The following is a 12,906-nucleotide window of genomic DNA, read 5'->3' on the forward strand; positions in this document are numbered from 1 at the left end:
TAGATCTTGGAGATGACCCAGTGCCTGCGACCATAGTTTTGCAAGGCACTGCTGTAAGGGCCGCATGTGTAACCGTGCCTTTGGGACAATTGCAATGCATTATGCCATCATGCCTAGGAGTTTCATCACAAATCTGACTGTGTAATGCTGATTTGGTTGTATTTTTGGTACCATGATGTCGAATGATAGTACCCTTTGTGGGCTTGGACTTGCAAACGCTTTTTGAGTGTTGAGTGTAGCTCACAAGTATTGCTGAATTTGGGATGGTTGCAAGTGTGATTTTTGGTAATTTATTGAAAACCCTAGTGTGTGTAGGGTATCTATTACGTAACATGTGTGATCTTGACAATGCTCTTGAGTGTTGGCCTTTATTAGCCAATCATCGAGATATGGGAATACATGCAAGTGTTGTCTCTTTATGTATGCTGCTACTATGGCAAGGCATTTTGCAAATACTCTGGGGGCTGTTATCCCGAAGGGTAATACCTTGAATTGGTAATGTTTTCCTTGTATAACAAACCTGAGGTATTTTCTGTGAGATGGCTGGATATGTGAAAATACACATCTTTTAAATCCAGTGTTGACATGTATTCCCCCTGTTTTAGTAATGGGACTACATCTAGTAGTGTCACCATATGAAAGTGTTCTGAGTTGATGTATAGGTTGAGAGTCCCGAGATCTAATATTGACCTTAGTGTTTTGTCCTTTTTGGGAATAAGGAAGTACAGGGAATAGACCCCTGTTCCTTTTTGTTGAAGAGGTACTAGTTCTATGGCTTGTTTTGTTAATAGTGCCTGCACCTCTGTTTGTAACATTGTTAGATGTTGCAACAATAGTTTGCACACTTTTGGGGGAATATCTGGAGTAATATGTGTGAATTCTATGCAGTAACAATGTTGGATAATTGATAGTACCGATGTGTCCGTTGTTATGTTTGACCATTGATTGTGGAACATTTCCAGTCTTCCTCCCACAGGGGATGTGTGTTGGGGGAAGGTGATGGCAAAGTCACTGCTTGTTGTTAGTGGCTTGCTTCGTAGGTTGGAATTTTCCCCTGGATTTGGGAAATTGCCCTCTGAAGGACCTTCGAAACCCCCCTCTATGATACTGTGATTGGTATGAGGGCTTTGTCTGTGAGGTGGATGGTTCTGATGGCTGAGGCCTGAAACCCCCCCTATACTGCGGTTTTCTAAATGTCCCTCTGTATTGGGAAGAGTAAAGCGCTCCCATCGCTTTGGCTGTATCCGTATCCTTTTTCATCTTTTCTATGGCTGTGTCCACTTGTGTGCCAAATAGCTGTTGCTGTTTGAACGGCATGCTTAGGACCGCGTGTTGAATCTCCGGTTTAAAACCTGATGATCTAAGCCATGCACAGCGTTTAATTGTCACTGCAGTGTTTATTGTTCTTGCAGCAGTATCAGCTGAATCTAATGCAGACCTTATTGGATTATTAGTTATTGCCTGTACCTCCTCTACTATCTGCTGAGCTCTTTTTTGGTATTCTTTGGGGAGATGTTGAATGATGTCGCTCATCTCATCCCAATGAGCTCTGTCATATCTTGCGAGGAGGGCCTGAGAGTTCGCTATGCGCCACTGATTGGCTGCTTGTGATGCTACCCTCTTTCCTGCCGCATCAAACTTTTTACTCTCTTTATCTGGAGGGGGTGCATCTCCAGATGACTGAGAGTTGGCCCTCTTCCTCGCCGCACTGACCACTACCAAATCTGGGGGCAGCTGCTGGGGTGATAACTACCGGGTCAGAAGTTGGTGGTTTATATTTATTTTCTACCCTTGGTGTTATGGCCCTTCCCTTAATCGGCTCCTGAAAAATCTGTTGGGCATGTTTGAGCATGCCTGGGTGCATGGGTAGACTTTGGTAAGATGTATGTGTGGAAGACAAGGTATTAAAAAGAAAGTCGCCCTCTAGTGGTTCGGTATGTATGCTTACATTGTGGAAAGCAGCAGCCCTAGCCAAAACCTGTCTGTAGGAGGCGCTATCTGCAGGTGGAGAGGGTTTAGACGGATAGCACTCCAGGCTATTGCCTGACACGGGGTTCTCCTAAAGATCCCACGGGTCTGTGTCTTGATGTGACTGCACAGTGTGTGTGGGTGACTGTGCAGTGGGTGTAGCAAGAGGAGAAACAGTTCTTTGAGGAGAATGCCGAGGAGAATGTGCTGGGGAAAACTGGTGTGGCGGAAATTGCTCTCTTGGCACTTTAGCCTTTGGCTGGTCAGTGTCCGAACGTCCTTGGAAAGCCAGTTTCCTTTTAAATTTGAGGAGAGGTGCTGTGAGGATCTTTCCAGTATCCTTGTGGATCTGTATCCTGGCTTGTCTCGGATCAAATTCCTCTATCTGTAGAAGTTCCTCCTCAAATCTGTGGCTTTCTTTCATCTGTTTAGAAAGTCCATGTTCCTCAGTATATGAGGCTTTTTTCAGCTCCGAAGCCGGTTATTTCAGTACCGAAATGCCCATGGTGATAGTAGCCCTCGGTTCTGAAAGACTCTTTCAGGGTTTCGATTCAACGAGTCTATGTTGAAAATTTTCAGAAACTGTGTCTCAACTCGGGTCCGAAGACTTTGATGAGGGTGTGGCCTTTTTCGGTGCCGAAGGTGTTGCTTGGTCTCCACTTGAGGCCTTTTGTTTGGTCTTGGGCTGGCTCTGGGTTTGGGTCGGGGCAGGTGTACTCACGTGTTGGCATGCTGTCAGTTGTCGGTCCGCGTCGGATTAGTCCGAATCGGATCCTTGAATGGAGATGGCCATCTCCTCTTCTTCGACGTCGAGGTGTTCGGTACTTTTCAACGCCACTTATAGCCGTCTCGCCCTTCGATCCCTCAAGGTCTTCTTGAAACAGAAGGACCTGCAGGCCTCACAAGTATCCTCTCAGTAATCTGCTGACAAACACAGACTACAGACCCGATGTTGATCAGTGCATGGATACTTTGCGTGGCACTGAGGGCAGAATCGGAACGGGGTCCGGTCCATGAGGCTTCGACGCTTCCTGCGGTCGAGCCGACCAGGCCCAGGCTGGGGGCGGGTGCCCCGAAGGGCAACCAAAAGGTGTATTTCGCCGGTGTCTATGAAAGATGGTTCACGATTGAAAACATTACAGACGATTTTCTGCGTTTTTAAAAATTTTCGGAATCGAACCCGATAGCAGAAAGAAAACAATCTAAGATGGAGTCGATGCCCATGCGCAATGGAGCCGAAAGGGAGGAGTGACTCGGTCCCGTGACTCGAAAAGACTTCTTCGAAGAAAAACAACTTGTAACACTCAGAGCCCAACACTAGATGGCAGGAACAGTCAATGCAAACAATTCAGGTCAGAGTAAGCCCCAATGTTAGGTGTATGAAATTGGGCATTTAAATGAATAGAAGGCTGGCTGAGGACAGGACACTGTAATTCTTACAAAGGCACAGCAAAAAGTCTACAAAGGTTTGCAAGTCTTACCTTGGAAGCGGGTGTACCCCAGTGTCTCACCACGGAAACTCTTATAATATTTCACTCCATAAACTATAATTGGCCTTCGCAAGATGTGCGCAAGGACAAAGATATGTGTTTGCTCCAGACTTGCTCCTTGCTGTTGGGAGACAATAACATAAAACAAAATAGTAAAAGCAGTCAGGGAAAGCAGGTCATGTGAGAGAATAAAATGGACATTAGTGGAACCAGGGACATACACTCATACTCGTGTTTGTAAATAAAATTAAAATGATACTTACCCTGTAAGCATCTTTTCGTAGAGTGTAGTGCTATAGACTCACAGGTTCAGCATATCCTGCCATCTAGTGCTGGGCGCTGGTGTTTTCTTCAAATAAGTCTTTGGGGCGTCAGGCGTGCTGTGGTCCTCTTCTTGTTGTACAATGCCCATGGGCAATCACTCAATCTTAAATTGTTTTCCTTAAAGGCTTTGATCGCATGCATGGAGTGTGAATGAACAGTAAGGGGCATAAAGCGCAATTTGCAGTGGAAGCTAGTAAACAAAAGATCTGACAGAGACATACTTGCAGGGCATAGGGTGAGTACATGAGAATCTACGACACTTTCCACTACCTTCAGATGCTGTGGATGGTGCAGGTGTCAACAGTAATATCCTAAACACCATCTAGCCTACTACAGTCTGTTGACAGCTAGGATGTTCATATAGAAAAAGTTACTTCCATTTAGTAACAATCCTTCTTGTAAATACCCTATTTACTCACAGGTTCGTCAGCTTGTGAATGTTCCACTTGCGTCAAACTGGATCCAGGAACTATAAAGCAGTGCTCCTGTGGTTGATAGGTGGCATCATGCAGTTCTGCATTGATGCTGTTTCACTACAGAAGTGATGAGCTGACCCTCAAATAAGCACCATCCATGTTGTAGGAAGTTGGCTCTGCATATACTATTTCAAAGTAAGAAATAGTGTGCACAGATTCCAAAGGTTCCCCTTACAGGTAAGATAGTGGCAAAAGTAGATAATTCTAATGCTTTATTTTGTGGTAGTGTGGTCGAGCAGTAGGCTTATCAGAGGGTAGTGTTAAGCATTTGTTGTACACACAGAGGCAATAAATGAGGAACACACACTCACAAGACTTACTCCAGGCCAATAGGTTTTTATATTGAAAAATAACTTTTTAGTTTATTTTAAGAACCACAGGTTGAAGATTTACAGTTAATACTTTAAACGTAAGGTACTTCACTTAGATACTTTAGGAACTTTGAATGAAAACAATATCATGTACAGTCTTTGTAAAAATGGCAATAAGTGGACTCAGTGCAAAAAATCAACAGTTGCTGGGGGAGGCAAGTAAAGGTTAGTTTTGAAGGTAAGTAAAAACACTTACAAGTCTCAGGTTTGGGGCATAGGCAGCCCACCGTTGGGGGCTCAAGGCAACCCCAAAGTTACCACACCAGCATCTCAGGGCCGGTAAGGTGCAGAGGTCAAAGAGGTGCCCAAAACACATAGGCACCTATGGGGAACAGGGGTGCTCCGGTTCCAGTCTGCCAGCAGGTAAGTACCTGCGTCCTTGGGGGGCAGACCAAGGGGGATTTGTAGGGCACTGGGGGCGAGGGGACACAAGAAGGCACAGAAAGTACACCATCAGCGGCACAGGGGCAGCCGGGTGCAGTGTGCAAACAGGCGTCTGGTTTTAGATAGGAAGTCATGGAAGCACCCGGGGGTCACTTCAACGATGCAGGCAGACATGGGGGGGAGGGGGGGGGCTCCTTGGGGCAGCCACCACCTGGGCTAGGGAGAGGGTCGCTCTTGCACTGCAGTTCGGTTCCTTCAGGTCCTGGGGGCTGCGGGTGCAGTGTTGGTTCCAGGCGTCGGGTCCCTTGTTACAGGCAGTCGCGGTCAGGGGGAGCCTCTGGATTCTCTCTGCAGGGGTCGCTGTGAGGGCTCAGGGGGGTCATCTCTGGATACTCACGGGCTCGCAGTCGCTGGGGAGTCCTCCCTGAGGTGTTGGTTTTCTGCAGGTCGAGCCGGGGGCGTTGGGTGCAGAGTGGGAAGTCTCACGCTTCCGGCAGGAAACGTGAAGTTTTTAAAGTTGCTTCTTTGTTGCAAAGAAGTTGCAGGTTTTTGAACAGAGCCGCTGTTCAATGGAGTTTCTTGGGTGCAGGGTAGTCCTCTGAGGCTTCAGAGGTCACTGGTCCCTGTTGGATGCGTAGCTGTTGCAGTATTCTTCGAAGTTGGGAGACAGTCAGTAGGGCTGGGGCCAAAGCAGTTGTCGTCTCCGTCTTCTTTGCAGGGCTTCAGGTCAGCAGTCCTCCTTGTTAAGGTTGCAGGAATCTAGTTTCCTTGGTTCTGGGGTGCCCCTATATACTGAATTTAGGGGTGTGTTTAGGTCTGGGAGGTCAGTAGCCAATTGCTACTGTCCTTGATGGTGGCTACACCCTCTTTATGCCTCCTCCCTGTGGGGAGGAGGGCACATCCCTAATCCTATTGGGGGAATCCTCCAACCTCAAGATGGAGGATTTCTCAAGGCAGGGGTCACCTCAGCTCAGGACACCTTAGGGTCTGTCCTGACTGGTGGGCGACGACTCCTTGTTTTTCTCATTATCTCCCTCAGCCTTGCCGCCAAACGTGGGGGCAGTGGCCGGAGGGGCGGGCATCTCCACTAGCTGGGATGCCCTGGGGTGCTGTAACAAAAGGGGTGAGCCCCTGAGGCTCACCGCCAGGTGTTACAGTTCCTGCAGGGGGAGGTGAGAAGTACCTCCACCCAGTACAGGCTTTGTTCCTGGCCACAGAGTGACAAAGGCACTCTCCCCGTGTGGCCAGCAACATGTCTGGTGTGTGGCAGGCAGGCAGAAACTGGTCAGCCTACACTGGAAGTCTGGTATGTTTTTAGGGGGCATCTCTAAGATGCCTTCTGGGTGTATTTTACAATAAATTGTACACTGGCATCAGTGTGCATTTATTGTGCTGAGAAGTTTGATACCGAACTTCCCAGTTTTCAGTGTAGCCATTATGGAACTGTGGAGTTTGTGTTTGACAAACTCCCAGACCATATACTCTTATGGCTACCCTGCACTTCAATGTCTAAGGTTTTGCTTAGACACTGTAGGGGCATAGTGCTCATGCACAAATGCCCTCACCTGTGGTATAGTGCACCCTGCCTTAGGGCTGTAAGGCCTGCTAGAGGGGTGACCTACCTATGCCACAGGCAGTGTGAGGTTGACATGGCACTCTGAGGGGAGTGCCATGTCGACTTAGTCATTTTCTCCCCACCAGTACACACAAGCTGTGAAGCAGTGTGCATGTGCTGAGAGAGGGGTCCCTAGGGTGGCATAAGACATGCTGCAGCCCTTAGAGACCTTCCCTGGCATCAGGGCCTTGGTACCAGGGGTACCAGTTACAAGGGACTTACCTGAGTGCCAGGGTTGTGCCAATTGTGGAGACAAAGGTACAGTTTAGGGAAAGAACACTGGTGCTGGGGCCTGGTTAGCAGGGTCCCAGCACACTTTCAAATCATAATTTAGCATCAGCAAAGGCAAAACGTCAGGGGGTATCCATGCCAAGGAGGCATTTCCTTACACCGAAGAGATGTTCATGCCCAGAAGTTCAGAGTACCACACTTGGAACTCGCCCAATCAGATGCCAATCAGATGCCACTAGGATGACTTGGGCCTGGTTACTGCTTATCTTCAAGTCTTGGTCATGAGAGGCAGTGGTGGGAAGGCATGCAGAAGTCCCAAGCTTTACTCTAGATCATGGGTACTCTCAAACTTTTTGCTGGGGGCCAAAATTAAGGTCTGGTTTGTGGCAGAGGGCTGCACGATGGGCCTGCGGGGAGGTGGGGCCACTGGTGTAAAAGAACATTACTAGACAATGCTGTATTTAGAAGCAATATGTAAGAAGAAATCTAGATATTTTGACAGTACATTTTTATTACCATACAGTAGCATTCTTAAGAGGCATTGCATGGTAATCCTCGCTAATCGGATATTCAGCAAAGGTTTAACTGAGACCAAAAAATAGGTACGTCAAAGAAAGATACTAAGAACTTATTTTACACTTCATGTCTCCTATTAGTGTCCTGTAATCTGGTACTATGTCTGAAATGGCAAGCCTTAAGAGTTGATCCAGATATAAGTCTGTTAGCTTATTTCTGAGTTTACTCTTCAACAGTCCCATTGTGGAAAACAAACTTTCACAAACATATTTTGACCCAAACATACAAATTACTTTCTGGGCCACTGTAAAAAGAATATTAAAACTGTCAGAAGGCACACGGTTCCAGAATTCTTCTGGTGCCTCTCCCAAAAACGATGCTTCAAGAGCTGAATTGTGCTGCATGTCTATCAGCTCCATTAGTGCTTGCGCCCTTTTCATGCTAATAGGGTCAACCACATCAAGATTTCGTGCGCTCACCATCCAGGAGTTCTCAACCAGCTGGAACAGAGGGTCTGAATTGAGAAAAATCACCTTTTTATCTCCTCAGAAATTCCTGCAAGATATGCACACAGGTTTAGCGTTGGCAGCATTTCTTGTGCATTTGGAAACCTCAGAGTCACAGCCAACAGTTTTGGGAAGTGGGTGAAGTCAGCAACATCCAGTTCTTTGAATAGCACAAGCTTACTTTCAAATGAGTAAAATACCTTCATCATGGACCACGCAAGCTGTTGTTTACCTTGCAGCAGCAAACTGAGGTCATTGAAGTGTGCAAATAGAAAGAGGAAAGAAAATGGAGCAATAAAAGCCAATTTTGTTCATCCTTTAGTTCTGGGAATGATTGACCTCTACTGTTTACAAAGTGTTCAATTTCAGGAAGTAAAGCAATGAAACACGCCAGAACTTTCCCTTTGCTTAGCCATTGCACTTCAGTGTGCATCAGGAGGTCTGTATATTCAGCATCAGTATCCTGCAGCATAGCTTTGAAAAGTCTATGGTTAAGGGCTTTGGCACAAATAAAATTAACAATTTTTACTGCAAGTTTTAGGATGTTAGTCAGGTCTCCATCCTTTAATTTTGCACACCAAACTTAATGATGAACAATGCAGTGGTAGTCTATCACAGTCTGTCCGGTAAGTTTTTTTTTTTTTTAAAGCAGAGATACAAAGCCTCTGTCATGGCCTACCATCGCAGGAGCCCCATCTGTTGTGATGCTGACAAGAGTGCCCAGTGTTATGCGATATGTTTCAAAGGAGTTACAGATGATGTCCAAAATACCTTCTTCTCTTGTGTGCCCTGACAGTGGTAGAAGGCAGAGGAGCTCCTCTTTGGAGTGAAAGGATAGGTCCATCCAAATACCTCACCCAAACTATCAACTGGGCCATATCGCCTATACCTGTGGACTCATCCATGTCAATGCTGAAGAACAGTGACTGACTGCTTTGATCACCTGTTTCTGGACATTTTCATCCACTGCCTCTATTCTGCATGTGCAAGTGGAATCAGATAGCTGTAGTGCATTGATTTCTTTTACGATGCTGGCTTTGTTGCTATAGCTTTCAAACAAAACTTCAGCTGCTGAAAGGAAACATTTCTTCACCAGCTCTGCCTTTGTGAATGGCTTCTTATGTTTGGCAAGCAAGTAGCATATTTTGAATGATGCTTCTGTAACAGCCTCAGATTCCTTCATTTGGCAAAGGAAGAGCTTCTTCTGGGAAAGAAGTGATTGCTTTAACGAAGCCACTTTGGCTGAATGCAGTTTTGAGTGCAATGGGAAGTTCTCAGTATATCCTGTTTGTCGCATTAGTAGTGCCATTCCAGATTATCTCTCTTAAGAAAATTCACTTTCTCTATGCAAAGCAGGTGGCTTTCTCTTTTGGCCATTCAACAAACAAGTACTCTTCTTCCCATGCTGCCTGGAATGACCTGTGTTCACTCTATATGGATCTGGGTCGTTTGCAAGGCTTGGTAACTGGACTGTAGGCCATTACAGAGCTCTCAGGCGGGTTTGTTACTATGCAATGAGTAACAAGGACCAGGAATCAGATTTCTCACTCACTCCCGATGGACCAACAACACCCCACGGCCGATGGAACGACACTGCGTCTCACTGCAACACCAAAGTAATGTTTTGTTTAACCATACAAAGTGATGTTTAAAAAGGAAAGGATGCACATTATGAATAAATGTGCAATTGTTAGTATGCTGGACTTTGTCCATTCCCTGAGGAGTATGTAAAATTTGTTTAAAAAATAAATAATTCTTTTTCGCAATTATGCTTGTAACTTGCTAGGCATCATAAAGTGATAAGGAGGCCAATAACTGCTAAGTAGGCTCTTCTTTGAGATTTTTTTTTTTCATGGAAGGCTAGGGGACGCAGCAATAGAAATCAACTTGAGCTAACTATTACTGGTGAATTCCAATTGTTTGAGTTTAAAACGTTATGGTTTAACTAACATTTTCACCTAACCTCACTAACCTTTCCCTTCCCTGTACCAAACTCCTTGCACCTGCCCAACGTGCCCCAAACCCCCTTTGAGATAGGCTGCAGGACCTTAAGGAGCCCAACCCCCCTCCAGCTCAGAGGGGGAGAAGGACTAAATGCTTGGTCTCCTTTCAAAATATTTAAGACTGCCACCACGCCCTCACCAGCTTACTTCCAGAGGCACAGCACTGAAGTTGAATCTACGTACACAGCATGGCTCCAGAAGATGCTGCGCTGTAATACAACCCAAGGGAGGTCTGGCTAAAACTTTCCTAAGCTGTAAATGTATACCCAAACCAGAGGTGGAGCCAGTGTCGGCTTGGGTTCTGTAGGTCAGGGTTGGGTATGGTATTTTAATCACTGAACTATTTTACTTCCAAACGTCCAGTCCCCACCAACTCCTGTAGACCGTGCTATCCCCAGAAAGGCACAAGCCTGCCCAGCAAAATTAACTACCAGCCCACCAGCCTTCCCGCTGGGGCTTTTCACCTGTTTAGAATAAATGGAAAGTGTCAGCAGTTTTTCCCCTAGAATTGGTGAAAACTGCCTGGAAAAGGACCCCATATTGCTGGGTCTGAGCAGTTATCCCCTATTCCAGGGAAAACCTCTTAACTAGCTGACATTGATGCACAGATACTATCTAGAATTGTAGATACCAGCCCACAAGTGTCCTCAAACCAAATTCCATAATACCCATAAGGAGGGTTGCAGGATGCATCTGGAGAAAATATAACTGCTATCTGGGCTTCCCTCTCCTTATTTAGCAATTATTATGCCTCACTACTCTCAAAGGACCTCCACTCATATAAACTGGGCCCCACTAGTAAGTTTGTGAACCTGGCTTCTATGCTCCTCATACACACGAGGTTCACTTTACCCACCATACTGTCAGAGCTTCCCTATACCTAATCCTTGCACACACTCACACCATCATTCCCTGAAGAGCCCAGAAACAAAGAGACACGCACACACACTAACACATATACCAAACTTGCACACATACTATACAAACATAGGCACCTACATACGCCCCACAAGCCTCCCACATACACACACCTAAAATAAAACACACACACAGACACTATACACACAGGCACATGCCCAACCGAACCACAAATACATATGCGGAAGCACACACACATTAGTCATACACACACACACACAATGGCGAGCACGCAAACAAACATTCTGTGCATTACACCTTCAACACTGGCTCGGCTCCTTTGATGTATGCGGCCACTAAAGGTTCGTGCTCTAATCAAATGTACATTTTGAGTGCAGTCCGCTGGGCTTACCGTCGAAAGAGCAAAAAGGTTTTGCTGAGCTGTTCACACTTTCCCACGTCACACTGTTTGCCTAAATGAACACAGCATCCCCCCTAACATTATTCTGCCCTGATAACTCAATCAGTGTTTAGGAGCCATGATCAGGAGCCGCAGGAGCAGAGGGGCGCTTTACATATAATAATGAGCAAAGGCAGGGAAGGCCCTGCTGATTGTTACCGCTTTCATGGGACTTCAGGTGGAAAATGCTACACATAAATATCGTAGGAAAGATGCAGTGCTTGAGAATCCCACAGAAGCACAGGTATACATACCTCTTCCCACTCCACAAACACGAAGGCACACATATAAGCACATCAGGGGCACGCACACTCAAAACATAATTACACACACAGAAGTCACACTTATTGCCGTGCAACCTAATGCATGACACTGGCAGCTTAACCCATTAGAACCCCGGCAGTTGCTGTGCACTTCAACCACCATTACTACTGTTAGGCTTCAGTTTCTAAGAATGTAAATAAATAAAAATTAGGCAGACTAGACTCACGATCAATGGTCAATTTGTGCTTGTTGTTTCCGGTGCAGAGCACCGGCACGTATTTTTCTACCTCAAGCATTTATTGCGAGCAAAAGACACATACGGGAAAGACGGCGGAAGAGAAAAACGAAAAAGCGTCACAAAGGAAGAAAGAAGTAGGCTGCATGAGTGAGCTGAAGGGGGCACAAAGTGGCTTTATAGGGAATGAAGAGAGCAAAGATGGCTTCAGGATTACGCTGCCTCAGTATTCCGTGTTCGCACATTTAATTGCGGTAGCCGCGTGTTTAAGAGGAGGGATTTGGGCACAAGCATGTTTTTATTTGCAAATTAAGCACTGATTACGATACACCTCCCCCCCTTGAACCACTGACTGCCCCCCAAACTCCTATAGGGGAGCAGATCATGGGGGCTTGCCTTTAAATTACGGAGAGTGAAGAGACATTGATGCAAGCGGCGAAGGTAGTGTGAAGCTTCCAAAAAGACCGTTTAAAAGTCTGCTGACTTTTAAAGGGTCTTTGCATCCTGCTACCGCAAGCGTGTGACGTCACCCTGGTTCAGGCTCCAGGGCTGGAAACACAGAAGAGGGCCTCTGAAATGGGAGGCATGGGCAGCAAAGCTATCATTGCGCATGCTCCAGCGGCCCTTTTTTGTGTTTACCAATGGGACGTAGTCGTAGAGTTAATATTTAGGAAAAAAGGTCCGCGAGTGTAAGGAAATGCCTCCTTGGCATGGTTGCCCCCTGACTTTTTGCCTTTGCTGATGCTATGTTTACAATTGAAAGTGTGCTGAGGCCTGCTAACCAGGCCCCAGCACCAGTGTTCTTTCCCTAACCTGTACTTTTGTATCCACAATTGGCAGACCCTGGCATCCAGATAAGTCCCTTGTAACTGGTACTTCTAGTACCAAGGGCCCTGATGCCAAGGAAGGTCTCTAAGGGCTGCAGCATGTCTTATGCCACCCTGGAGACCTCTCACTCAGCACAGACACACTGCTTGCCAGCTTGTGTGTGCTAGTGAGGACAAAACGAGTAAGTCGACATGGCACTCCCCTCAGGGTGCCATGCCAGCCTCTCACTGCCTATGCAGTATAGGTAAGACACCCCTCTAGCAGGCCTTGCAGCCCTAAGGCAGGGTGCACTATACCATAGGTGAGGGTACCAGTGCATGAGCATGGTACCCCTACAGTGTCTAAACAAAACCTTAGACATTGTAAGTGCAGGGTAG

The 12,906-nt window shown here is 46.4% G+C and overlaps 1 protein-coding gene across 1 annotated transcript in view; it reads right to left on the reverse strand.

The window, feature by feature from the left end:
- Nucleotides 1-12,906, reverse strand: part of ZRANB1 (zinc finger RANBP2-type containing 1) — a 158,125-nt gene that overhangs the window by 57,972 nt on the left and 87,247 nt on the right. Inside the window, exon 8 of the mRNA XM_069239120.1 lies at nt 3,450-3,579. Coding sequence (XP_069095221.1) covers nt 3,450-3,579 — 130 coding nt within the window. The remainder of the gene's footprint in view (nt 1-3,449; nt 3,580-12,906) is intronic.

The sequence above is a fragment of the Pleurodeles waltl genome, chromosome 6 (genome assembly GCF_031143425.1).
Source record: "Pleurodeles waltl isolate 20211129_DDA chromosome 6, aPleWal1.hap1.20221129, whole genome shotgun sequence".
Classification (NCBI taxonomy): Eukaryota; Metazoa; Chordata; class Amphibia; order Caudata; family Salamandridae; genus Pleurodeles; species Pleurodeles waltl.